The 27237-nt window shown below is 40.4% G+C and overlaps 1 protein-coding gene across 4 annotated transcripts in view; it reads right to left on the bottom strand.

The window, feature by feature from the left end:
• Nucleotides 1–626: 626 nt before the first annotated feature.
• Nucleotides 627–27237, bottom strand: part of LOC132958792 (RNA-binding protein with multiple splicing-like) — a 36708-nt gene continuing 10097 nt past the window's right edge. The window contains exons 2-9 of one of the 4 annotated variants that reach the window (XR_009666831.1): nt 22620–22697; nt 21848–21886; nt 19185–19247; nt 15679–15829; nt 13872–13999; nt 11053–11116; nt 3363–3483; nt 627–2839 (exon numbers count right to left, since the gene is read on the bottom strand). Coding sequence is in view for 1 of the 4 variants with exons in the window: in XM_061031832.1 (XP_060887815.1) it covers nt 11054–11116; nt 13872–13999; nt 15679–15829; nt 19185–19247; nt 21848–21886; nt 22620–22697 (522 nt within the window). In the remaining 3 variants the exon portion in view is untranslated. Of the gene's footprint in view, nt 2840–3361; nt 3484–11046; nt 11117–13871; nt 14000–15678; nt 15830–19184; nt 19248–21847; nt 21887–22619; nt 22698–27237 lie in introns of those variants that run through there. The other 3 variants (XR_009666833.1, XR_009666832.1, XM_061031832.1) reach the window with 3 other exon arrangements.

The raw sequence follows: 27237 nt of genomic DNA, 5'->3' as shown, positions 1-27237 counted from the left end.
CTAGTGCGCGAGGCTTTGAAGTCAATTTAATTTAGTGGCCAAACCATTTCATCACAATTTACGGCCACAACACGTGATGGAAAGTGTTTTGTTTAAATAGTATCCACGCTAATGACAAATGAGCTCCTGAGAGGCGCTGGTTGAAAACATGGCTGTTTCATGGAGAATTGTGGCAGCTCAATGCGATGTGACGCTTTGATTTCCCCAATTGATTGGAGGTTACGAGAAAAGGGTTTAACTTCGTGACATAATTACTCTTGACTCTGAATTGTTTTTGTTTTTTTTTCATTTACAGATAAGTTGCTTTTTCAAATGATTAATGCTGAGCGTCCGTTTTGGAGCTCAAAAAGATGTGCTTGATATGTTTCAAATAAAAGAACCTAAAGGACACATGCACAATATTAATAGGCATTCAGAAGCAAGTAAAGGTACGCAACCAACTTCAACCAACAAACTGGACAAAGGCCCTTTGAGCCATGGTTTGGTTAGTCTATTTTGGGTAACTTTAGCATCACAGTACAAATATGGAGGAGGATCCACACCTTAGGTATGCAGTAGATAAGTGCTCACTCCTCCTTCAAGCACAACAACAGCTACATTCATAAAGAAGTCACAATGACAGCATGGTTGATGTCAATCTTTAATGGCAGATGGCCTGAAATGTCTTCATTTAACATTTTCATAAAAACTTCTCATTTTGATCACTTTTTTTTTGGTTTCAAACAAACAAACCTCTGCAATTCACTGAAATACAGTTTCTCCTCACAGTGGTTAAAGTACATAAATATCAACAGTACTTTATGCATTAAGAAAAAAAGAAAGAAAAGAACACACATGCCGTGAACATGCACAGAACACACAGGTACGCACATGATATACTGAAACAGGGAAGGAAGTCTTCTCACTGACCGAAGGGAGGGATCATCATATTAATTTTTCCAGAAACGTCTGTACCGTACTGCTGGCGACACACAGAAAGATCCATTTGTTCAAAGAGCGTGTTTTTCTCTGGATTTCACAGTGAATTATGTAGGTAAAACATGTTTCATATATCAGATACAAACACATAAAGGAGCTCTAGAAAATTACCAAAGGAATATACAATTAAACTTACAATAATACTTACAATGAATTATATAATGGGCATCTTCTATTAACTTTAAAAACATAGTACCCATAAAAACACACACGCACACACACACACACACCTTATAAATACTTGTTCTAATAAATTTGGTGCCACACTTGGCTTTCAAAAAATGTCTGCAAAAGCAAAAACTGCTTCAGAAAAATCAATTGCTATTATGTGCATATAATTCATATTAATCATTACAAACACTGATTATATGATTCAACCGCTCCACCATGATTGTACACACCTGGGCTAGAGATTACACAAAGAATTGTTTTTATAGCAGTGATTCGGTTTTTGATTGTCACATCACCGTTGAAATGTGACTTAGCCTCATCAGAAAAAGTACAAGAATCACTCTTTGTTTTCGTGACAATGAGACATGAATGAGAAGTTTTGGCGTCAAAATGTCACAGAAATATGATCACTCCATGATATGTCAAACAGCGAAAACGTTATTGCAGGCCCAGAGGACGCAAGATTACAAAAGATGAGTTTTTTTTCTTTTTGATCGTTCCAATCATTGTTATGCAAATTCAATTTTTTACAAAAAGCAGGTTGGCTCCCTAAAAATAGACAGAAGAGACAAATTGCTTTAAGTGAATCTCCTTTCAGATGCAGAGTGGCTCTTTGGAGTGACACCAAAAGAGACGTGCGGCAAAAAAAAATATGTCATACTTCATAAGAAATCAGATTGAGGAGTACAAAGCAGTCAAAAACAGAATAATTCCACTAGCCTAGATAGCTCTCCAGTGTAAAAAAAAATGCCTTTGGTCTTTTGTTTCTCTATACTGCTGTCCTCTTGCTGAACAATGAAGAGGCAGATTCCTTATTATAGCAGGGCTCAGGTTGCTGTGTTTTGCAGTCTCCACGGTCACTCTACCTTCACTTGTGATGGCTTATTCCCCGTCAATGCCTCTTTCTTTTCTTTTCTTTTTTTTTTTAAACCCAACTGATTATCTGAAAACTGAAAAAATGAGGAGCTGGATCAGGTGACAATTTGCGCATCCCACAAAGGACTTAATGTTGACTTCTTCAGGGAAGGACGCCGCACAAAGACACAAAGTATGTAGTGAAGACAAGAAAAAACCAACAGGGCTGCTTTGGTATAGCAGGGAAACTTTCCATTCTACAATGGCACGAAAAAAAAGAATAAAACATATGAAAGTTTCTCACACAACATGAACCAATCAAACGTTTCAAACATTGTCTTGATTACAAAAATACTTTTTTGTATTTCTTTAAAATATCTAAAAATGTACAACATTGTTTTTTTTTTCCATCTTTTTTTTGTTGCAAAGTCATGCTTCAACATGTATTTAATAATCATAATAACATTAATATGAATGATATACAGAATAGTAATAATTATAGTTATATAATAACATTACCCAGCAGCGCTTTGGCGACACTTCCAGAAATCTGGCCTTGCAAAGTTCCTGCATGAATCGTCATCACACTTACATACACAGAATGCACAGCAAGAGGCCTGCTACCGTTGGCCAGGGGATGCAGTCACAAAGGGTGTGTGCGCCTTTGGTACCTTTAAGGTGTCAGAGGAGGTGTGGCCAAAGCGCTGCAGGAAAATCTGGAGTATGTAACAGTATAAAAAGAGTTGGAGGGACTTTTGGGGGGAGGGTAGGGGTGCTCGATGTGTGATGGAGGCTGGGGTCTGGTATGTCCTGAGGCCCATGAGGCTGCTGCTGCCTGAGAGGGTGAGACAGGAGAAAAAAATAAAGGGGGATGAGGTTGATGTGGTCACTGCACACAAACCATGTACACTAATAAAAAAAACACAGGGGAGCGTGTGGAACTTTTGCACGACTCAAATAGTCACACAACCACACGAATCAGAAAACGGTAGATTCTCACACACAGATATACACACAAAACATGTTTCTTGTTTTCTCCTCAAATTCTCGCAGTGATGCCAAAACCACACACACACTTTTATCCCAAAAACATGTGGTACCAGATTTATTTTCAAAACAGTTTTGAAGCAGAAGGCTATAAGATACACAGCTGAGAGCTGACAATATGGCTCAGTTTGGCTCAGTCATCCCAGACAATGTGTTATTCAAAAAAGGCTTGTTTTCACCAATCTTCTCTTAAAAGTAGACATAGTGGCAGAAGGGAGAGTGACAGCTCTCTGGTGGCGAGGTGAGATTTACACCTTTTGTCCTCGCCTGTTGGGATCAATGGCCTTCAAGTCCCCGAGCCCTTAACTCACCGACGGTATGCTGCTCTGAGAGCCAGAGTCAGCGCCGTCCTCCTGATTTCTAATTGGACACGAGAGGCAATCAGCAAACGCCCATCACAGCCGGCCACGGCCACCATCACACATCAGGAACCTGCAACACAAAGGAGACAGATTTAGTGGAGAGAACACGCAGCAACAGCGTCCAGACTGCTAGTGAAGAGTGTTTCGTGCTGATTGATCCTTACAGCCACAGTTTGTGGTTCTGTTATAATAAATCAAATCACGTTTTCCGTTATGATGTCGATTTGAGTGTTACGTGAGTTTTAAGGGTTAAATGTGTGTTCTCCTAACCCATGTCAATATTGTTGAAGTGATTTCTCTAAAACATCTTCTCACATTCAACAAAGCTTTTCCCTAGCAGTAACAGACCTTACAAAAACTGATTCTTCATGATGTGGACCAGTAATGACATGTCAAATCTGCTTACTATCCCCTCACAATCCACTTTGCCATCTTTTTCCAAAATCTTTCAAAATCAAACCCCAGCTGCTACACAAAGGATGTCAGCCAACAATAGTCTTAAATACTTCCCAAACAACCATATCTCCCATGATCCCTCACCACTTCAACTCCCCCTCACCCACCCCCACAAGCAGCAGCAGACCGAAGAGAAAGGTCAAGCCTTTGGACCCCTCACCCAAATCCAGATGTATCACCAAAAATAGACATCTCAAGGAGGCCTTGGTAACTGGGGTTGGGAGGGGCAAAGGAAGGGGGGGGGGGGGGGGGGGGGCTGGGGGTAGGACTCTTTGGAACAATAAACAATTAGAAAACCAAACATAACCTTAAGAGAGGAGGAGAGAAACAGACTGTTTCAGGCGAAGAAGGAAGACGGTTTGGGAACAGTTCAGAAAAGTGTTTTTTTTTTTAAGGGGCACGGCTGGCCTAGCTAATGCACTGTTGCGCGCTCAATCAGGGGTGAGGGAATCGATGCGATACTCAGCCGCTCGGCTAAGCTGATGCGACGCATACAACCAGACCTCCCTATTTGTTCTGGCTGAGACGCCAAGGTTAAAGATTGGGTTGATCATTGAACATGTCTGTGTGGATTAGGAAAAGGTTTAGTGATCTGCTGGCTTAATGTGTTACAGCCAATAACCGGGCCAGGCGCATGATGTGAGATAGGTAAACAAGTAGTGTTTGAGAATGTGGGAGCTGACTCACTTTCTCATGAATGTGTGCTTTATTTCCATGCAGAAAATGTTCCTGTGTGTGTGTGTGTTATCAGTGATCATTGATCTCATGCTGCAAATGAAGAGAGAAGTCACTGGTTTGCCTTGGCCTTAACTGTTCCATTGCCAAACCCTGTAGGCATGTTTAAGAAGGACAGTGTGTTTTTCCTCTCCCATTCTAGGCATCATCAGTTTGCCATTCATAGGATTTGCAAACAATTGCAGACTCCAGAGTTGACAAACATCTGCGCTAATTCTTCTCAACTAGTCAGCCAGTTACCAGATTTGGTGTCTAGCTGGATAACTTTTAACCAACAAGTCCACAGTCAAAAACGGCAAATGATCTTAATTAAGAAAAGTGTTATTTTAAAGTTTAGTTATTACAGTGAAGAGCAGTTTTTCATGTCTCGTTTTCTTTGGGGAAATGATGGTTGATGGGTAATGCACTAAAGGTAAATAGAAGAACTCAGGAAACCAACCAATGTGGCTTAAACTAATGATATCAACATGCACAGCATTCATTTGATGTTCTAGCAGTGGTACTTGTATATGCATATATCAAATGTTTGATAAAAGAAGAGGATTTATAATATTGTCATTTTCTAGACTCAGATATTGGAACTCTTTCATATATTCAGTTTCAGCAGTGACACGGTCAAAATTTCATTACACATGAAAGGCAATGCAGCGTAGGTACTGTAGCCGCTCCAAATCAAATCAAAGTGCACTTTAACGACCGCGCAATCAATCCAAGGCTGACTAAAACGAATGCAGAGTCATTCATCATGTTAGATTCCCTTACTTAGGTGTCATGTGTCTTTTCTTTTCATGTGACGAGAAGGATAATGTTAACCAATCGCTCTTTGGAACTGGAGGAAGAATACATCAGAAATAAAGCTGTCTATAATATGTTCAAACAATGATCACTGAAAGTGTTGCGTATCTTCAATGTGTAAATCCAGGGCTCAAATCGGCAATCAAACTTTTATATTCCTTTAAGATGTCTCTACCTGTGCAGCCTGGCCGCGAAACAGCAGCCTGTCTGAAGCCCCTTTAATCTGCAGAAAAGCCTTTAGGCCCCGGCTGTGTTTCTCACATACCAGCGTTGGCTGCTGGAGCTGGGTGGTGATGAACACAGCTGCTGACATGTATCCAAGCTCCTGAGACCCTGTGCAGCGACAAGGCAGCCATACTGTATGTGTGTGTGTGTGTGTGTGTGTGTGTGTGTGTGTGTGTGTGTGTGTGTGTGTGTGTGTGTGTGTGTGTGTGTGTGTGTCATGTGTCAGTAGGGGGCAAAGGACCAAAGTCCCACTTCCTTATTAGAAGGCGCCCCAGCTGGCCCTCAGCTCTCCAGTGGGACTTAGTCCAACATTGCACAGGAACCAATGGTTTTGTCGGGCTATTGGGTAAAAAAGCTCCTCAGGGCAGGAAGCCAGACTCACACACACACACTCACACACACACACACACACACACACACACACACACACTCACACACACTCACACACAAGCATGCATCACACACTACAGTCCCCCGCCATGTCTTGTCAGATGGAAAATCCGGATTACCTTTCCGTGCAGTTCAGTAGGCAATGGCATTAATGTCCACTATTAGGTTGTCTTTGGATGGAGCTCTGTGCCCGAGCATGAATGTCAAATATAATTCACCTGCACTGACATTCAGATATAGAGGTAGTCTCTAAGCTTTTAAGGGGACTACAACAACAAAAACTTACAGTGTAACATGTTTTTAAAGAGTCAAAACGGGGACCCTTAAAGTGACACTGCTGTACATTTGGTTTTCAGAATGGTTCAAGGTTTCCAAGTTGGCACTTCTCTTGATGGACAGAATTCCAGGTGGTTCCAACAACTCATACTAGCCATGACTAAAGAGCCCTGAACGCTACTTCACATTCACAAGTATCCCACAGTTACACTTCCTTAAGCAATGCTGCCACAACCACTGACCGACCACAAGCCCCTCAGGACCGCAGGCGCAGAGCCTCTTTGAATTCCCCTTGTGAACGTTCACTGTCATCAGACACCTTCAACATGAGTAACAATTCACAAATGCTTTTTTTCTCTCCAAATGAACTCAATCACATCAAAATCAGACCGATTGTACAATACTAGTGCAACTCAGACAGCCTCTCTGTAACCTCTGTTTCATGTTTATTCTTGCTCTCTTGCAGCTAAAATTGTTTCAAAGTGTTTCACAAGCTCTGCGCTTAACAGATTGCGCTGCACAAATAAGTCACACCCTCCTCTCAGCCAACATCAAGACATTTAGTAACAGTCTTTCTGACTTCAAACTGTATCCACTGAGCAAACAATCAGGGCCAAGAGACACAAGGTCTGCTACAGCTGTGAAATGTCAGGGACAAAACAAAGCAGCACGGCTCACTCAACTTTGACTTTTTACTTTCTCGAGAGATTTTTTTTTTTACTTCAGGTCACGAGACAGATGTTTTAAAGAGGGGAATTATTAGATTGCACAAGGTAACCATGGGAGATTTGCTTCACAGTGCCTCTATGTTCATCCACGATAACATTGAAGAGTGTTGAAGAGTCATGTCTATGAAATAACCAGGTGGGTGGATATCAGAAAATGTAGTCAGTTTGTCTTAAAGGGTCAGTGAACTTAAATACCACACCGCTCTTTCTTCCGTTGTCACATTTCTTATCAAATGAAACTTTGTTGCAGGGCCATCGTGGGAACTTTTTTCTTACAGTTTTTGTTTGTTTAGACTTAGCCAAGTTCTACATTTTTGGTTTTGCCTTTTGGCTGCTGCCATCTTTCCATAAACAGAACTGACCTTACCTTACCTTAACCAGATAAGAGTTTTGATAACTAATATGTAATGTTCATTGAATCAAATTTGTTGGGGTAAGACCTAGCAGCTGATTGCAGCACCAACGTGTCACTCAAAGCTTCCTAGTCTTAAAACTTGGGATCATATGAGTATTGACTTGCTTTTGGAGCCAGCTTCAAATTAATACAGTTTTTAGCTTGGTGTTATCTAATTTTTTAAGAATATACGATTCTTTCAGAGACTTGAAAAGCTTCACGATGTAGTATAAGAAATATGCATCTATGTGTATCGCATGTGTTTGTGCCATACATTGTTTGGTAATGTCTATTTTTCCATTTTGTCATGTAGGCAGGCTTTGAATTATTTTTTTCAGTTAAATGGAATTTCTTCCTGTTGAAAGCTTAAGGTATTTGGTTTAAATTTCATCAACACTAACTCCTTTTACTGGGAAAAAATGCCCCAGTACCTCTAGAACAACTAACTGAGGGCTGTTTCTTTTTTTAAATTTTTTTTTTTTTAAGGACTTCCAAAGGAAATTGCCCACCTGTGTTGTTCCAAGAGCGAGCTGCTAACTCATTCAATTCTAATTTCTCAATACTATGACAACTATAAAACTATGTCTTTCACATTTGTGGTACAGCTACATGTCAGGCCTGATGATTGAGCATGTCGGGTCAACACTACATAGTTTAAGAGCATTGCAAACATGTACATCTGCTGCAGAGGCCTGTTTCTTCTCACAGTATTCTGACTGGATGTCTCAGCTTCACTGCATCCTCTACTGCAAACCGGATGTTGATGTTTCATTGAGGGGCTAATATCCACTGGGGCAGCCTGACCCTTTAAATTACTTCCTCCTGGTTTGATAGAGAAGTAATTATTTCCTAAAGGCCCCGCCCCCATCCCCCAACAGAGATGAAATCCCCCAAATGACTCCTACTTCTTCCCATGCAGTAGGTTTCATTTCCTGTAAATACTGAAATCAGCTAGGACAAAGGGTTACAAAGGGATACTTAAGGACCAGCACCAATCAACAGCTTGATGAATGTTAGCCTCCATGCTAACATCACTACCAATCCACTCCCCACTGGCTCCCAGAGGGGTCGGGAGGACATGTTTCTTCCTGTCCTGAGACGTTAGAGGGAGGGTACTGGTGACAGAGTGACTGGCGCCGAGTGCAAACGCACACACACACACACACACACACACACACACACACACACACACACACACACACACACACACACACACACACACACACACACACACACACACACACACACACACACACACACACACACACACACACACACACACACACACACACACACACACACACACGAATGCACCCAGACACAGTCAGCAAACACAGATACAGGGACTAGCAGAGGATTTGTTGTGCTTTGTGGTTTGGTTTTTCTGCAAGCACAACAGTGTTTAGTTTGTCTTAAAAAAAGGCGAGGCACATGTGCCGTGAAGCTGATGCTTGGTTATAGTCAACTCATGAATTGAAATCAAAGCACTTATTTGAAACCAGCTGCTCCGTGTACTGTCCGCAGCTCCACTTTAACTAGTTCACCTGTAATTTATTTTAAATAGAGCTCCATGCTAATCATTCTTAATAAAGATTCATAAAAAACTGCCCCTGAGGCAGAAACTAGATACCTCAGCGGTTCATGGTGGGTATTCCTCATTTACAACTTTTTGGAGCATCACATCCTACGTCTCTCTTTTTATCTCGTGGTCTTTATAATTCTCCACTGTGTGCTTTGTCACAACACAACATGCAGAAATCGTTTTAAAATTAAAACTGTGTTTCATTGCTGGCAGGATTTGACAAAATGACAAATATCCCATAATATCTGCAACACAGTAGGAACATTATTATAGGACAATATTTAATGTTTTTGTTTTTATGGGAAAGTTGGAGAGTGCATGGTAATAAAGTCTTACACACAAACATGAACACTTAAGGCAGATCTGTGGAGCCAATAAGGTCCCTCTGAGCCGCCACTATTAAATTCAGCTTGTGTAGTGCTCATTCATTACCATTTCTATGTAAATAGATGATTTGGTCCTAAAATTGTAGACAATCAGTAAATTTTCCATGGCTCAAGATTGGATTCTTTCAATAATTTCAATGGTTGAAATCACTAGAGTAACATGAAAGGGGACGCTGGCTGTAATAAAATCATCACCTGATTTAGCTAATAGCTCTACAGAGCATTTTTAACATCTCATTGGTTTGTTTTTTCCAGATTCAAGTTCACTGTTTCTTTTATTTGCACCGCCTTCATTAAAGAAGTTTGTAGCAGGTAATTGTAATTATTTATGTGCTAATGCTTCTTTAACTATCAAGATATGTTTACGAGCATCTCAGAGCTAAAGGGAGAGTTAATATAGGGCTTCAATATGAATGCTAATGTTGCTCCTTTTTAAGGATATACAAGTTAGCTACAACTACTACTACTGCGACTAAGGAGCTAACTATCTTAATGTTTCTTACATTTGGCTAGGACTGAAACTGACCAATAGGACGCATGAATGTTTGACTCCATTATGGATGCTAATTTGCTCCCAGTTAAGTGCGAGCTAACAAACCTTCAAGATATACTGTATCTTTCATAAAAGACTAAATCGTACCTAAAGCAAGAGTGATCATCACCGCTCAATATAAATGATGTTGTTTTTTGTTGAGTTAGACGCTAACTAACTAACCAGCTAGCTCAGCTAGTCAGCAGTTAGCTAAGACTGAAACAGCTAGAGCTAATGGTTGAGTGAGTACTGGTCTAGAATAAAAAAGCCAATGGCGTTCTTTTCTTCTTTGTCCTGAACAACCTCTTGATACAATTTTTTCTACAATCCTAGTAAAAAGTACCCATAAACAGGACTACTGATGTATATCACACACTGTAACTGTACCCAGACATAGTACTTGATGAATGTACTGAGTGACTTTCACCACCTTACTTTAAAAACATTACCTACCAAAGCAGCTGGTATTAGCATTTTAGTCGTATTTGCTGAGATCAACCCTGACGGTTTTATTAAAATGTTGGCGTCGGAGCTCGTTGCATATTCTGTTTGACTCGCTGCCTTTGATGCCTGAGATCAAGCTTCACATCAATAGGAGAAGTCAACGCTCTGTACGCTGTGACCTGAGTGGGGAAAGTAATGGAGTTCCCCCTTAAAATCACATCTTTCATCTCTTATGGTGCTGCCTGAGTAGTGGCTGTGGTTTCACTGACCCACTAGGCTTTACACCCCAACATTTGCTTCTTAAAGGCTAATTATTTTTGTGTGCTGTCGTATGTCTACATTTGAAGTCAACCAGCATAAGTGATGCTAATTAATTGGTCAGTTGGTAGAAGGCTCAGTGGTTGCTTTTCATGTGAAGGTTTGAGGGTAAGTAGAGGTTGCTTACTTGACGTATTGGCCATGTGGAGTAATACTCTGTGATATTCTTAACGTACGGTATGTTTAAGAAAATCTCTGCGCTCTTTTAGATAAAGTGTCATAACATTTACATAAGTATTAGCATAGCATAGCACAAAGTATACGATTCCATGACAGTGTAGGGTAGAGGTCTGTGTGCGTGTGTGCGTGTGTGTGTGTGTGTGTGTGTGTGTGTGTGTGTGTGTGTGTGTGTGTGTGTGTGTTGTTACTCACACATACTTCAGCAGAACTGCCTGGACTTCCATCCCTGAGGAGTTCCATCTGCAGGTGGGAGCCAACGAATCTAAACACGCATAATAACAAACTCATTAACACTCGCACACACACACATAACATGATGTGCCTTTATACAAAGTTTATTATGACATACAGCTTTGTGAGTTAATGTTAGCTGGACAAAAAGTATCGTTAATGTCGGAATACTGATATTAAAGAAATAGTTTCGACAAAAATTCCCATTGCTGGCAGATAGATCAAAACAAAACAGCTAGCTAATCTCTTTCCAACGCTCACAACAACCACCAATCAAAGACTACATATTAATGTTTTATCCTTTTTTTAATCATGCGAAAACTGCAAAAACAACAACAGTGTTTAAACAATAATTCTTAGTTTTACTGGGTTGTAATCTGCTGGACTACTTCCACGCAGGTAGCGGTTTCCCTCAGTTTCCGGCATAAAAGCTATGCTAAGATAATTGATGCTTGCTATAGCTTCATATTTACTTTTTATAAAAATAAGCGAGAATCTATCAATCAGTTTCTTGGCAAAGAAGCAAATGTCCCCCAATATATAGTTGCAACTCTTGAAGCGTGTTACTTTTTTGCTTTCGCAATCAGTTGACTGACATTAGCTTAAAATGTTACAACGATAGAATGACATGTTCCTTCTAGTCTGTTGCATAGCTGTACTGTATAAAGTGATCTGTAGCTAATAGTCACATGTCTTGTATATAAAAAAAATGATGCAGACACGTTCTTGTTTTTAAATGAAATTCACATGATGCTTCATTACAGAGGGACTATTGTTTCTCCAAATCTATAGCTTTGAAAATAGCCCAGTTTTACAAGAAATCCAATAGCATGACTGTGCTGTCACTGGAAATGAAGACAGCTGCAGATTAACCAGGGAGTCAGACAGATGAGCTCATGTTGATCCAAATGAGATTTTATCATTCAGTCTAAAGCGCATGCCTAATTTATTTACATATTTTTAAGTCTCACATCAGCATTTAATCCGGGTCAGAAGAGGCTTCAGCTACATCCCAAAGCCAGCATCTCTTTGTGTGTGTCAGTGTGTGTGCTCACATATCCAAGAAATATGGAAAAGAGCCAGCTAGGCAGATTCGACTTCATTTCAAATTCTGACATCACCTGAGCTTCAGCTTTGGTCTCTTTGCTAGGGGCCTTTATACTTTCACAGCCGAATCATCTGCATTATGTATGGAAATGTGCTCTTCATAGCAGAGATAAAAGACATTAAAGAAACGGTTACAATTTGATCTTAAAATGCTGCAAAGCACCAAACAAAAGGAAATCAAAACACAGAAATTCAGGAACGGCATGTCTAATACTGGAATCTAAACAGGGTCGGCTGCAGCATACCGGCTCCATGAGAAGAATTTCAAGAGATCAATACTGAACTCGAATGTGAACCCACAGTGGAGCTGTGCAGATTAGAAGACCTCAATAAACTGGATCATGGCTGGTTGAAATAGAGAGAATTAAAGAAGTATCTGATGGTCAAACGATGATGTAAAAAACAACTTTTAAACCATTTAAACTCTTATTTTGACTGATAATGCCACTAATGGGGAACAATAAAGTGTCATCGGGATGTTTGACCCTGACACATTTCTCCATTTGAATTCTTTTTTTAATCTTATCTATCAAACCTTTAATGCGTCTTAGTCTAAGTGGTTTTAACACAAGCTTCTGAAGACGCCATGAGCACACCCTTTTCCAGCCGGAGTAATAAGGCAATTAATTGGTTGCAATCAGTATTGGTTACCCATTTCCACTCCTGTGGTTTAAAATGTAGCATTGTAGGCCATCTGCACCCCATAAGTGTAGTGTTTCTATTAACAAGAAATCTCATCCTGCTTCCCTTAACAGTCAATGGTTTCACTCACAGAGCATCTTTGTTGTGGAAATGTGAAAAACAGGCTGTTTTGACAGCTTGCTGTTTATCGCTTCTCCTACCCTACAGACGCAGTTTCAGGCACTGATAATAACATTTTAGAAATTAAAAGCGTTGATGCTGATAGTCTACTTTGATTTTGCAGGTAATATTCAGGCATCAGTATTCATTTCAGTCTGTTTCATAACCAGTAAAAAGCTCCACACAGGAGCTTTACAATCTGCAGGTGGTTTAAAGGTAATGTGAAGAGTGAGATTAGTAGAGTTTGATTTCTCAAAGTTGATTGGATGGAGAGAACTTTTCTCAAGTCTTTGAGTAATGTTTTAAACAGCATTTCATGTTCGCCAAAACTGTAGATTTAAATGTTCCTACTTTCACTTTCATAAACAACTTGAATATATATCAAATGACTTGCACACAATCTGATTTCATGGCACATGGTTACAACAGAAGATGGATATATTGAGGACTTATTCAACTAAAAGTATAAATGAAAAAAAAGTCAGCTTAAGAAGAACTTGTTTCTTTGTGAGAGCAGCAGATTCCAACATCCCTAAATGTCGGCTGAGAATTGAACCAAAGATTCAGCATAGCTTCACAACTGCCTGTAAACATTGAAAAAATGTACATGCGTGACTGTAAGAAAAGAAGAGAAATTCTCTAAATTCTTAACTACCTCGTGACTTTAAGACAACACAGCAGAAGTAAAGATTGGTGCTTATCAGTAGATTTGTGTGTGCTCTGTGGTTCGTTTGTGGGATAAAGCAGTGAGTGATTCCAGGCCTGACAGCAGCAGCTGTTTGTGGGGTTAAAGAAACGGAGAGGGGTGGTGGTTGAAGGTGGGGTTGATGGTGGCAGGGGGGGGGGGGGAGGAAGGAGGGGATGGGTTTGAAGGTTACCTGAGCGTGGAGCGAGGAGGGGTAGGTGAAAGCGGGTGGGAGGGCCGGCGACAGCTCCGCCGGGTACAGTGGGTAAGACGCCCACACATCTGGGCTGCTGGGATATAGAGCAGGCACTGTGAGTTCATCTGTGGAAAGAAGAAGAGGAGGAGTGGAGTGAGGAAGGTGGCCAGTGGATGGGCGGGTGGCTAGAGAGACAGGGTGGAGGGGGTGGTGGTGGTGTACGCGGTGGTCGAGGTGAGCTATAGGTGGTTATTTGTGACCTGAAGTTGCTTCCTCTCATTTAACGTCTTTTAAAACAACTGACTGTTTTCCAAAACCCCTAAACCCAAACAACTGTCCAATCATGGCTTAGCAACTGTAACTAGGCATGGCAGGCCTGTCAAGCCTTGGATTTCTGTACATGTCAAAGTGGTATGCATTTGGCTGTAGCAATAACACTTGGCAGATTAATATCAGGTTTGAAGAAATGCCAAATCCACATCCAAAAGACACACAGAAAAAATGTAAGAAATGGATTAAACACGTGTTTATCTGCTCTTATATAAGCAACAATCTTCACGCCTGTCGACAAACTTAACTGAGTCTTACTTCTAATACCGAGCCTCATAAAATTAAGTCAATGTATACGTTTGTGGGAATACAATCCCTTTAAAGAAGCTACTGTTAACTATCAACTGAATGGTTTTACCCTCGTACAATATATAGAAGTCCATTAAAAGCATGACTCTGCATTTCAAACAACTCATCAAACTAAACTGAGAGTTGTCTAACGTAAATAGAAGCTAAGTCTTAGCTAACAGTCAGTGGTACTCCTCCAAAATCAGTAAGGCTGACTTAATTCAGGATCAGTTGAGAGGAAACCACCTCAGATATGATGATTTGCTCACTGAGTCGAGCATTAAAGTGAAAAAAGATCATGGTGCATGAGTGAAGGAATAGGTGACAGTGCAGAGTTGTAATTGAGGATTAGAATTGTATTTTTGTCAAATAGAAACATCAGCTTAACAAAGAGCCGTCAGAAAGCAGCAATTTCCACGCGCCCTCTGTGTCTCCTGGTAAGTGTTTATCATGGCGTAATCAGAAAAAATGGCTGATTTAAACATCTCTTATCAGGAAATGCCGGCAATTTCTCTCCTGCTGATTACGTCATGGTTCCATTAATCGTTTCCTTCCATTTTCTAGCAGGCTTTTGAGTACACGCCCTTTCTCCAAGATAAGAGCAGCTTGATCATTTGGGAAGAATGTATGACCACAGCTGGCCTACGTTCAACTATCAGAGGCTGATTCGTGCTGAACCTTTGGAATAATATTTGACTAAATAGGAAAAAGGACAGCAAGTATTAGCAAATTCCGTAGATGCTTGGTACTTCAACTCAAGGGCCTTTAGTCTAAATGATTAGAGGAACATCTAACAGGGAACACATTCTGTTTATGAATCATTCATCTAGCAGGAGGCATCTACGATTCAGGGGAAGAACGCTTATTATTAAATGACAGATGTGCACAGAATCTTATTTTAAAGCAACGTCCTGCATGAATAGTTGGAGAGCATCTATTTTGGTAACAGATTATCAAAGGAAAATGGCCTTAACCTGTTTGCAAACGATGAAAACCATTGGCAGCCAAGTCATTCTCCATTTTCATGTACAGCCATTGCTGAAACACTCCTCTTCAGATGACAACAAATCCTGAAAGTAAGCAGCTGTCCAATCAACCCAAACAAGGGAAACTAATGGCCAAGGAAAGCAGCAGCACAGAGAAAAAGTACCACGATCTCAGGCAGAGAAGTGGTCGGAGTACTCACATGGGTCTCTGCCAATGAACTGTGGCCCGGGGCTCTGCTGGGAGGGCGGGGGGTTGGGGGTGCCAACCAGCTTGTTTTTGGCCATCTTGGTGTTGGCCTTGGCAAACTCCAGCCGCAGGGTCTGAGGGATCTCTGGATCAAACCGGACGCCCTGTGACCAAACAGAGATATGTATCAGCAAAAAGATAAACTGAGACGTTTGCCCTTAGAGAAGAACAAAGTCATAAAATCTAATCTTTTACTTTAGTTTTATATCGCTGATCACCTTTCAGGAATGGTTGAAAAGGAATACTGTATATCAGATATGTAAGTTGTGAGATGAAATCAAATCATGGTGGTAAATATGTGTGTCATAATAATGTTTCTGTAGACTCTCTAAATGTAAAAGAAAGATCAACATCATCATCATCATCAACATCGTCATTGAAAGCATAAATTGCACCTCTTCAGAGCTGAATAAATACATAAAAATAACAAAGTTTAAACTGCCAACTTCTTTAAAAAAAAGCCTTATAAAATCATTTTTTTAATTCTCAACATAGAGTCAAATTAGAGCCTTTGATAACATAAGAATAATATGGGTTAATGTTGAGGGTATTAAATATTCCAGCCTAGTATCTTTAGTTTCCACATAAATGGTGGGTTGCTCTATAATATCCATGATAATAAATCAAAACGTTCACAGACAACCTCAAAATGCTTTGTTGTTGTCATTGATGAAAGTGTCTCAATATTGTTGTGTCTTTGGCTGTCACTCACTAAAGGCGGATCAGATTGTAAAGGTTGTTTTTTCTTTTCTTTTTTATAAATGCCTCTAGGACATTTAGCTCAGTTTATTTATTTTTTCTTCACAGACTCAATTATTTTTAGAATAACACACATTTTCTGTCTGCACAGAAAAAATAAATGCCACGTTTACATTGAGAACCCTTAAGACTTTCTTTTCTAAATGATCTTTAATGCCTAAACAGCTGACCTCAATTCATCAATACAGCTACTTCACCTTTGTTGATTATATCTTAAGAAAACAGAATTCATTCAGGTATTCATGATTTAATGGTTTCTTTAAGTATGCTGATAACAATATTAAAGATTTTCAATTAGTTTTTTATTTGTTTTTTATATTCTGTTTCAATTTGAGGTGAACACTTTTGTAAAGAGAAATATTCTTCTCATCCAAAATAGACCTTCGAGCCATATTTGAAGTTATCAGGACAAGTTGTTTGGAACTCTTAGATAGATCGTTTTCTTGAAAGGTTACTCTCAGTCAACACCTCGGGAAGTGTCTTTGTTGTCTAAATTTGGCTACACCACATGATGTCTCTCAGTGACGTTAAACATGACAACAGTTCAAACTCTGCTTCATCAACCTTTGCCCAAAGCAATCTGAAAAAGCCAGAGGAATGATTTTGTTCAGCACTGAAGTAGTATTTTCTAAATGAAATGAGGGCATCTGATAAGACTTCCTGTCTTGTGCCTTGGTAACGAAGAAATGAAGACCACTGAGGACTTAGTTATCACACATGCTTTTATCTTTTCCATTATTGGGTGTTGGTTAGATGTCCAGTGGGATGTGACTCGTATCTTTAAGAAGTCAGTTTGAGTACTTGCTTTAACATTTATGAATGAAATTGGCAGCAAGAGGACATTTTGATTATTTCGGAAGCTTGCTGTGACTTTCTCACTATGCCGTGTTATTCTGCTTGGAGACTGGTGATGAAGGCCAACATAGAAAATCAGAAGCTATCCATTGATTCTTACAACGTGTTGTACTCAGTAACTTCATATCATGACATGAAATCCATTATTTGGTGAGACATTTTGCGATTCTTAACTCTTAAAGTGAGCGAAATTCTGGCAAATCCTTGAATTGCCAAAACAAAAGGCCCTCTGACATAGCAGGTTTTTTTTTCTCTCACAGTTTGATGTACTTCAAAAACCTTGACATGTTCACTAGTCCGAATCAGTTTTCTTTCTCAATTACTTTTGCCTGAGGAAAAACAAGGAATGTGACATAAACAAAGGCCTTCTTCATCCAAAAACAAAGCTGATATTTGTTTGCCTGCAATCGACGCAACAAGGCCAGGAAGAATTCCACCAGCAACTATAAGCGCACTCTAATTAACCTCATTCGATTGTCTGTAAGTAGAGGAGCAGGAAAACAACGAGGGTCAGATCAATGATGGAAAAAAAAAAAAAAAAGCATCGAGGAGTAAAGTTCTCTGCAGCACAAAAAAAAGAGAGCGTGAAGCTGCGTTGATCGTCCCTGCAGGCTCAGGCGGAGCTGAGCTGAAACAAGCGAGAGATGGCTCTTCTCATGAAGGGGAGGGAATTAACTAGGATTGCCTTGGCTCAGTGCACTCGCAGCTTCTGCCAGTGGAGGCTGCAGAGGTATAATAAGGTACATGGCTATAATGAGGCCTGAGCACATCTTAGTTTGAACCATGTTGAATCCCTGCCTTGAAATGTTGTGTTTTCCTTTAGCTTCCTTTGCACTTCCTTTGCACTTCCTTTGCACTTCCTTGTGGATTGTTTTGGGGATAATTGTTGTAATGGTGTTGTTTAGCAAGAATGAAGAGCTCTTTTTGAAGCTATATCTGCTTGTAGTTTAGAAGAAATATCACAGAGGTACCATGGCGGGAAACAAATCCCCTCCTTCCTTTGGTTTTTCTCCGTCTTTCCCATATTTCAATATGCAGATAGATGTTTGCAAAATCTCCATATGACCCCCGGGACGAAGCTTTCCCCGAAAAAACAAGAGCACTGCTCAATTCTCAGCCCCACTGTGTTATTCTACGGAAACAGTCTGACTATTGTTGGCTTATAATAAGATGATAATTTGTATCCTTTCTTCAACTCTCTGCTCTGCCTTTGATGCGCAACAATATGTCAACATCTGAAAAGTTGACAGACTCTGCTATAGTTGTCACGCTCCCGCTTTAGGAGGATGATAAAACTGATCTTTTTCTGTGACAAAGAGATCAACAAAAAAAAACTTTAAAAGCACTGGAAGAATTGTTGAATATGTAGACAGGTTAGAAAAACATTGGGAAACTTAAGCTGTGTGAGAGCGGCTCAGTCTTTACTTTGTTTTAAGTGAGCTGAATAAAACCCTGTGAGGATGTTTCATATTTGATTCTCCCTCATCAAGGCTTTCTACTGAGCTACATTCTGAAATAAGAGAGATTAAAATTAAACCCTGGATCAATATTTTCTATTTATATGTGAAGAAGGAGCTAATTTTCCTCCTGACCTTGCAGGATCCTCTGCAAAGCTTTAAGAAGAGGGCTTTATTAACTTAAACAGATACATTCGGACATGTATGGAGAGCAGCCCTTGCATGTTTGACTTTGCTTCCCTTCTCTGGCGTTTTGCATGTGATAGGAAATGTATGAATGTCTGGATTTTTTTGCGGCTATCACATGCATTTGCACAGAAGGCAGACAGAGATGCATCACAAGATATACAAGTGCAGAGCCAGAGCACCAAGAGGGCATGACACTTACGTTCAAGGCATTCTTAGCAGCCTCCGCCTCTGATCGACTGTCAAAGCTGACAAACCCCACCGGCTGGGGAGACAAGGAGACAGAACAAAAGAAAAAAAGAAACATGGTTTAAGGCAGAAAACTGAGTCGGCGTTTCTGTCTGAGTGACATAGACATGTTGTTCTTTTTTTTTTTTTAATAATTCTTTTTTTTCCTATCACCCCCCCCCCCCCCCCCCCCCCCCCCCCCCCCCCCCCCCCCCACCCCTGTTTTTTGCTGTCTCCCTCTTTTATCCCTGTTTATGAAACCGTGGTGACAGAGAAAGGGAGAGAGAGAGAGAGAGAGAGAGAGACAGACAGAGAGAGATGAGGGCTGGACGCTTACAAGGAGCATTCATCATTCAGCTGTACTATGCCCAAATACGGGCAGTGCGAGAGAGAAAGTGCATGTGAGGGAGAGAGGGAGGGGGGGGACAGAAAAATGAGAAAAGATAGAGAGAGAGAGCGAGAGAGAGAGAGAGAGAGAAGAAAGACAAATGAAGGGGAAAGAGGGGTTGAAAACAAGAATGTAGAGGTGAAAGGTAAAAGTAGAAATGAAAGAACTCTGTAAATAAGCCTGTCAACGGAAAAACAAAGCAATATATTCCTGTTCACATTTATTTCACAGCTGCTTGTTTTCTATTCTGATGACATCACTCCAGAGCCGTGCACACGATTGTGAATGTGAGGAAAATAAAATGAAATTGAAAAAAAAAAAAAAAAACACAGATGCTGGCAGGCTTGGTTTACAGATTTCTAGCCACCACAACATCTACAAACAAAGAATATACCGGTACATTTTTTGGGAAATGTGTGTGTGTGGATGTTGGGGGGGGGGGGATTGGGGCTGAGGAGATAATCTCCAAACATGTTGCTCCCATAGGGGCCCACTGCTGCTTGTGTGATCTGAAAAGCAGTGTAGGGTTATGGGAATTTTGAACAAGAAGGGAAAGGGGAGGAGAAAGTGGGGAGGGGGAGAAATGAAACCAAAAAATAAATAAAAAAGGGACTAAGTGAAGACGTCAGAAGGAGGATGTGTAACTGGAGTATAAATAGAAAAGGTCTGAGATCTGGCTCTTACTATATATGGAGATGGCTGTGTGTGCTCGGACAAGGAGGAAAAGTGAGATCGATTGATTTCTACATCGTAATTGTCATAAGTGGAGGAGAGGCGCTCAATACAAAGACAAGCAGGAGGAAATTTAAGGCAGGTTGCAAGACCTGAAATAAGCGTCTGTGACTTATGGCCCCAAAGAAGAAGGTGGCAATTATGAAAATAGGAGGCAACGTTGGGAGGTGGAAAGAAAGGCCAAAGAGCACAAAGAGCTGCTGAGCGACTCATTTATTCATTTAACAAAGAGGAAAACCTGCACAGACCACATCGTCCATATTATGAATGTTGGAGTCCTTTAATTTAGATGAATAATAATTTGGCCTCAGCCACAACAAAAACAGCTAAATTAAGTCGATTAATCATTTTTATTCATATCAAATGAAAGAGGAACTGTTGTAATGATAATTCAAAGACTTACTTAACAACAGGCAGAAACTAAGGGACATGATCTGTTTATTTTACAGGGATGCTGAGTATGCAGTGTTGCACCTGCAGCAACTTTCAGTATGGTGTAGAAGGTGGCTAACATACACCTGTGAATGAATACATGACCTCAAAAGTTGTTTACTGGCTCATCTCTTGAGCCATGATGCACATTTGTTTATTGTTTTCTATCACTAGAAATTGAATGTTTGACTGATTGTAGGAAGTTTTGGTTACTTTCTAGGTAATTACAGACCTAACAATGCATTGACTAATCTTGAAAGGGACTGACAGATAAATAAGTAGAGAAAACTTGTTAATTGCAGGCAATTTGCACAATGAGGTGCAAATTTATAAAAAAAAAAGTATTTAGCTGCTAATTGCCTTTTAAAGTTTATTTAAAGAATGCAACCACAATGAAATACAGGACAGGAAAGCCCCAATCTGAGCAATAGGATTTGACTTGATCTAAAGAAGTTTCACCACCAGAAGAAAAAAGCTTTCCTTTGTTCTTAGTTTTAGAGGTATTATACTCGGCATATTCAGTTTAAATCGCCCTAAACCCTTCTAATGAGCTTGTCATGTCTTTATGGGAAACAGTGTAATGTCGTAATAAGAACACAGACATGAAGCTAAATTGCTTAAGTCTGGATGTGGACACCTGCCAGCTGAGCTCATTTTCAGTCCCGCGCCCCTCAAGGCTAAACTCAAGCGTCAGTTTTGCTCTTGTCACAACGCTCGCTTTGACGCCTTAAAAAATCTTTCCCCCCCGTCTCCCTTCCCATCCTCGCACATCCCACCAGTCTGCAACTACAAGCATACTACCCGACTGCCAAAGGCAAGTTGGTGCAACTCTTTTTCCCTTCCCTCCCCCCAATGACGTTTTTTTTCTTCTAACCCAGCTACTTCCTGACAAAGTGCGCTAATCCTTCACAGTCAACAAGAAGAAAACCACAAGAGGGAAGAAGCAGAACAAAGGACGTAGGAGGAAATTAAAGGTGTAGATGAGCAAGAAATTGGGATATGTATACAGTAATGACATAATGAAAGACTGACTGATGCCTTCACTTTGTATAGGAAAACATCCCTTACTGTGCGGTGAAGCTTACCTGTTTTGAGGTGAGTTTTATCAAGGAGCCTTCATAGCCCTGAGGAAAAAAGATAGAGACAATGTCAGCACTGTTAACTTTGTTTATTGTTAATAAGCAAAGCTCATCAAAGATCAACATATTTAGGATTCAGGTAGGAATAAGCAATAAGACCAACATAGACACTGGCGGACTCATTCCTAATGCAGAATTTTAAGGTTAAATGTAAGTTATGATTCTCGTTTCAAAGAGCTCTTAAGACCATACTGACTGGTTGTTGTGTTTTACTTGATTAATTGAGATGTACTGCATCAATACTCATGCTATAAACAATCTACTTGGTGTACATGCAACAAGCTTTATTCAATAGAAATGGATGCATAGTGATTGTCTCGTTATTCACTTGAACGGTGCTGCTGCTGTCCCATTAAAGTGCATTATTCAAGGGCGACAGTCCAAAAGGCTCCCAGCATCTACCTACATGCATTCACCTGAGCTCAACTCTGGGACTCTTTGTGCCTGTGACAAAGTGAAGTTTCTGAGGTGAAGCAAATAGCTTTGTTTTTGTTTCGCAGGCAGCGAGCCATTTTTCCATGACACACACACACACAAGCTTCCCGTGGATCAAGATGTGATTGAAACTCGGCTTTAGGCGCACAGACACTTGAACCTCGCGGGAGAGTTTCCATTGCCGTTTATTTCATCACCATTAATGGAGGTCCCATTGACTGGTGGAAAGAAAAAAGCTGCTAAGAATAGCTGCAGCCCATCCATTTAAAACATACAAACATACCTTAAATGGTCTGAACAGGAGATAGAGCTCCCGCGGCTTAATATCCAGTGGAAGCCCGCTGACAAATAGTGTTCGGACCTGAGGAAGACAGGAGAGATCATTTATTTTTCATTAACCTCCAGCCATTGTTAATAGGTGATTTGCATACATGACAGTAACAGATGAGGTAATAAGGACACTGAAAATAAGTTAATAGTTCTCAAGGTAGGCTGTACACTAACGGCAGACTTTTCAAACCCTGATAGGGATGTGGTTTAGCTCACCAAACACACCCACACACACTATCGCACACACCTTTCTACAGTGAGCATATTGTGTTCTCCTGTGTAATCTACAGCCTGCTGTGTTTTATGGCAATCCTCCCTCACAGCTCTGGCCTCTGTTTTACATTTGAACTCTTCAACTTGCAACTTGAGCTGGCGTTGCTGGGGAATCACAATGTATATGTTAGCAAAGGGAGACTAAGAGAGAGTTTACTTGTTGTGGTCCTCAATGAGTCTGAGAAGGTGGGAAACCACAGCATGAGTAACATGAGAGAGAATACAAATGTGTTTTCAGGCAGAGATGTTGTTATCATGTGAGTGTTGATAGACAGCAAAATGAACGGTTTACTGCATTAAAATTCAGGGTTGTCACAAGAAAAAAAATCAGCTGCAAGCTGTACTTTCTGAGGGAGGATCTCAATATTAAACTGTTGTGAAAACAAACCTTTTTTACTGCATATTTTTCCTCTAACCTCACTCTCAACTTTAAGAAATGAAAGAGTTAGATTACATCGGTGAGTAAGAGATACAAAGGGCTGATAGTGAGGTGTGCGGGGGTGAACTCATGCTGAGTAATGGGATCAAATTAAAATATTGCTTTGGAACTACAAGAAGGTACAAGAAATTGTCTGTGCACTTAAAGAGTTCAACAAAAAATATGTATTATTCAAATATCAGCCAAAACTTAGCTTCCCTGCTGTAGCTTATATAGAAGTGTGTGAGTGTCTCACATTGTCAGAAGCACCAGCTTGTATGTAAAGGTTACAGGTTAGCATATCAACTAGCACGTCGACACTGGAATTTTATAAATACATGTGTTGTGTTTCATGTTAAGATTGGACACCCTCCCAAAGAGGACAATAGCTGTGGAGTAAGTCACTTGTAGTTCATCTCCTACATCTGTACTTATTACAGGAGAGGGTAGTAAAGCTGTGCTATGCTAGCAAATGGCATCAGATGGTACAGATTTGTTTTTTTTGTAAATGGCTCGTACATGAAACACATGGTTTTGAAGAATTAAAAATACTTATTCTTTATGAAGCCGGAACCATAAGCAAGTTAGCATAGCAAAGCAAGAGAAGAAAATAGAAAACTGCTAGCCAAACTGTTATCCATCTCCTTACTAAATATCTCTTTAAATCGGGTTTGTTCAATCCATACAAAATTGAAAGTGTGAAACTAAGATGCTACAATGCTACACGGCTCTAATGCAACATGTGTAGGCTTTGGGCTAAGCTAAGCTAACCAAGTGCTGGCTCAAGTGTAATACAGAACGGCGTCCACGAGAGTGGCTTCAGTCTTTAAGCGAGCGTTATTTAAAAATGTTAGAGGCAAAAAGTGAATTATCCATGCTCAAACAACTTCATTTTTTCTACACATATCATTTCACCCCTTCAACATCACAATCAGCATCCTGGCCACCATGTCTCAAAAGGCTTGTTTGAACAGCAGCAGCTCCTTCAAAAAACCAGACACATCAGCTCCAGCGGCAACCTTTAGTCAACACAGACATAGCAGCGCTACACGAAACAGGTGCTGAGATGTCGTACCACAGCTTATGAATGCAGATACGGTTACATTTGGGAGGGGAGGAAACAGGAAAGTTGTATTTCTTACATGTAACAAAAGAAGATGTTTATGAGATAAATATAATACATGGGTTATTTTTCTTTTTAAAAGCAAGCATGCTCACGCTACACGGATTGACATGGATGGGAATTTAAGCGCAAAATTTCTCTCATACACTTGTTCTGGTGAAATTCATAACTATTGTTCAGTGGATCACCCTGAGTCAAATCCGACTTAATGCCAACCTCTGCACCAAGATAACCAAGGTAACATAACAGGCACTAATCACTCCTCATACCTGTAATTATCCCATGATTGAAGTTGACTTGGTACAAGAAAATAATTGCTTTAGTGCACAAGAGAGATATAAAAAAAAAAGAAAAATCAAACAGTAGACTGTAAATCAGAGCGACTCCAGCTTACACACCCACATCAATACTGTGATAGTGGATTTTGGAAGAATAATTGAATTATTCAATATTCTGATTCAATTTAAGGCGGAATTTAGAATAAAATTGTAGGTATGCATTACACACGGTAGATTTAAAGCTCTTTGATTCATTAAGTAGTAGATTTACAACTCAGGAGACAAAGGAACTGCTGAACTAACACTACACATCATTCCCACATGTAACCTGATACGCACCACTGATGCCAAAGGCAGAGCAACACACAAACAAAGGAGCTTAGCAACTGGGCGAGTGATGGCTGGAGAGTGCCAAACCGGCCATCCAGCCAACAAATCTCACCTCAGCGCCTTTCTCACCTTCGCCTCTTATCTTATCTTATCTGAGCCGAGCTGAACCCCGCGGGGCCCGTCACTGGGCTCTGTCTCTGGCTGTTCTGTTTAAGTAAACTCTTTTAGAGGGTCTCCTTATATGGAGTTACTCGGAACAAAGAGTCAGAACAGGATGGCATCAATCGGGCACCAGCATTGGCATTCACTGACAGCTGCTGAGGCTGATTAAACTAATAGAGTGGTAGTGCAGCAGAAATCAAAACAAAAGCTAAACACAGTTGTTAAAAGAGTTTTAAAAAACAAGCCTAATATGTTTGAGTTTTAGGAGAATTGTTTCGATTTCTTTTTTAATTTTTGCTAAATTTGTAAACATCTTGTTGAGGCAGCACTTGACCAAGTAAAGATGCCGAAAATAACTAAGGAAAACGGTAAAATGCTGGATATTGTTTGAAGGACAGGGTTATTTTTCATTCTGAAAGTTCCTCTGAAATCAAAAATAGTGTAGAAGTTTTACCATCAACAGCGGTGCACATCTTAACAACATGTTATCAGATACCCTATCTCTGATTTAACTCCTGTCTGCTTACAGACACTTGAGACCTAAATGTGCAAACACACAACAATGGGTCCTACACACTCAGAACAATGGGACATTCTTGGCTGTGTAGAACCTCATTCCTGAGACTTCCTGACGTCAGCTGTTGTGATATATGATCTGTTCGTCGTGTGTCCGGTGTGGAGCTGACTGCACACGCTGGATGAGGGATGACTCACAGGCAAATGTGTCATCAGCTCTCTCCTGCAGACATCTGCTGTTGATTACGGTATCAGCCTTTATTTATGCTGCCCCAGGACTAACTGGAAATAAGACATGAGAGTTGTAAACGATGGGTAGAGTGAGGAATCAAAGTTTCACGATGTAGTAAACTAAACTGAAGGTCATGCCTCAGGTTGAGCGGATTCTGTGTATTCATAAAAGAGTAGAGATAAACCCTCTGCCATTGTTTTATTAGGTTATAAAAGCACTGTTTTGTTGGTTCTTCTGTGAGTCACATACCTACATTTCCATAGTGCTGAGTAGCTTGGTATGGGCTTTTGAATCATTGACCATTTATGGCATGCTCGCACACCAACAAGCAGTCAGGCTTCGATCAAAAACAGCAGTCCCTACCTACCACAAGCCAGCTGAGCACCTCACAGCCGGCTACCAGCGCAGTTCCCTGGCAACGCCTTAGTGAAGCACAGCAGTGCTTGGAGCCCCAGGCCAAAAACATCAGATCCTATTAAGGCCACTTCTGCAGCAAGTCTCAGGGGATCAATGCACCTCTAATCAGAGATCCTTGACTCCACAAGCACCGGATGAGGTCATCACCTTATTGATACTCTATCATTTCACCTGGAAGGTTTGTGGGTGCCCCCCTGAGGTGGTGTTGGTTGTGAGCGTGTGGGGGGGGGATAGGACTGTCACAACAGGGGAGGAGGACCGCCAAAAATTAATTACTTTTACAATGATTTCATCTTCATCTAACAGTTTATGATGGTTTAAAACATGTTGCAAAATTTGATTATATCATGTAATCCTTTTTTCCTTGATTTCCCAAGGACAAAAGTAAGGTCTTTAAATAGCTTTTTTGTAAAACTAACAGTTAAAAACAAACTACAAAAAACTAAACTAAGGGCAGGAAATCCTTTACTTGTCTAACACTCTATGTCTAACACCTGAATGGTTGTCATTATTGCTTAAAAACGATGGATCAATTCAACAGTTCATTAACGCCACGTTCACACGAGAACAATCCTTTGACTTTCTAATGAAAGCGCATGCACACATCCTCGTCCTTCTACAGAGCAGTGAGCTGGGGTTGTTAGTCCAGGTAACCCTAAACTACAAAGAGAGTAAATATCACGGAAATTAAGACTGAAAGTCATGCAAGTTGACATTTTTACATTAGTACCCTGACATTTCTATTGTAGTCCACCTACTCATGCTTGGCTATTGACTGAAACCTTAATGCGCATGTGTGCAAAGAGTCTACTCGGGTATGGC

The sequence above is a fragment of the Labrus mixtus genome, chromosome 23, assembly GCF_963584025.1.
Source record: "Labrus mixtus chromosome 23, fLabMix1.1, whole genome shotgun sequence".
Lineage (NCBI taxonomy): Eukaryota > Metazoa > Chordata > Actinopteri > Labriformes > Labridae > Labrus > Labrus mixtus.
Note: the sequence above shows the minus strand (reverse complement) of the source record. Positions and strands in the feature narration are given on the sequence as shown.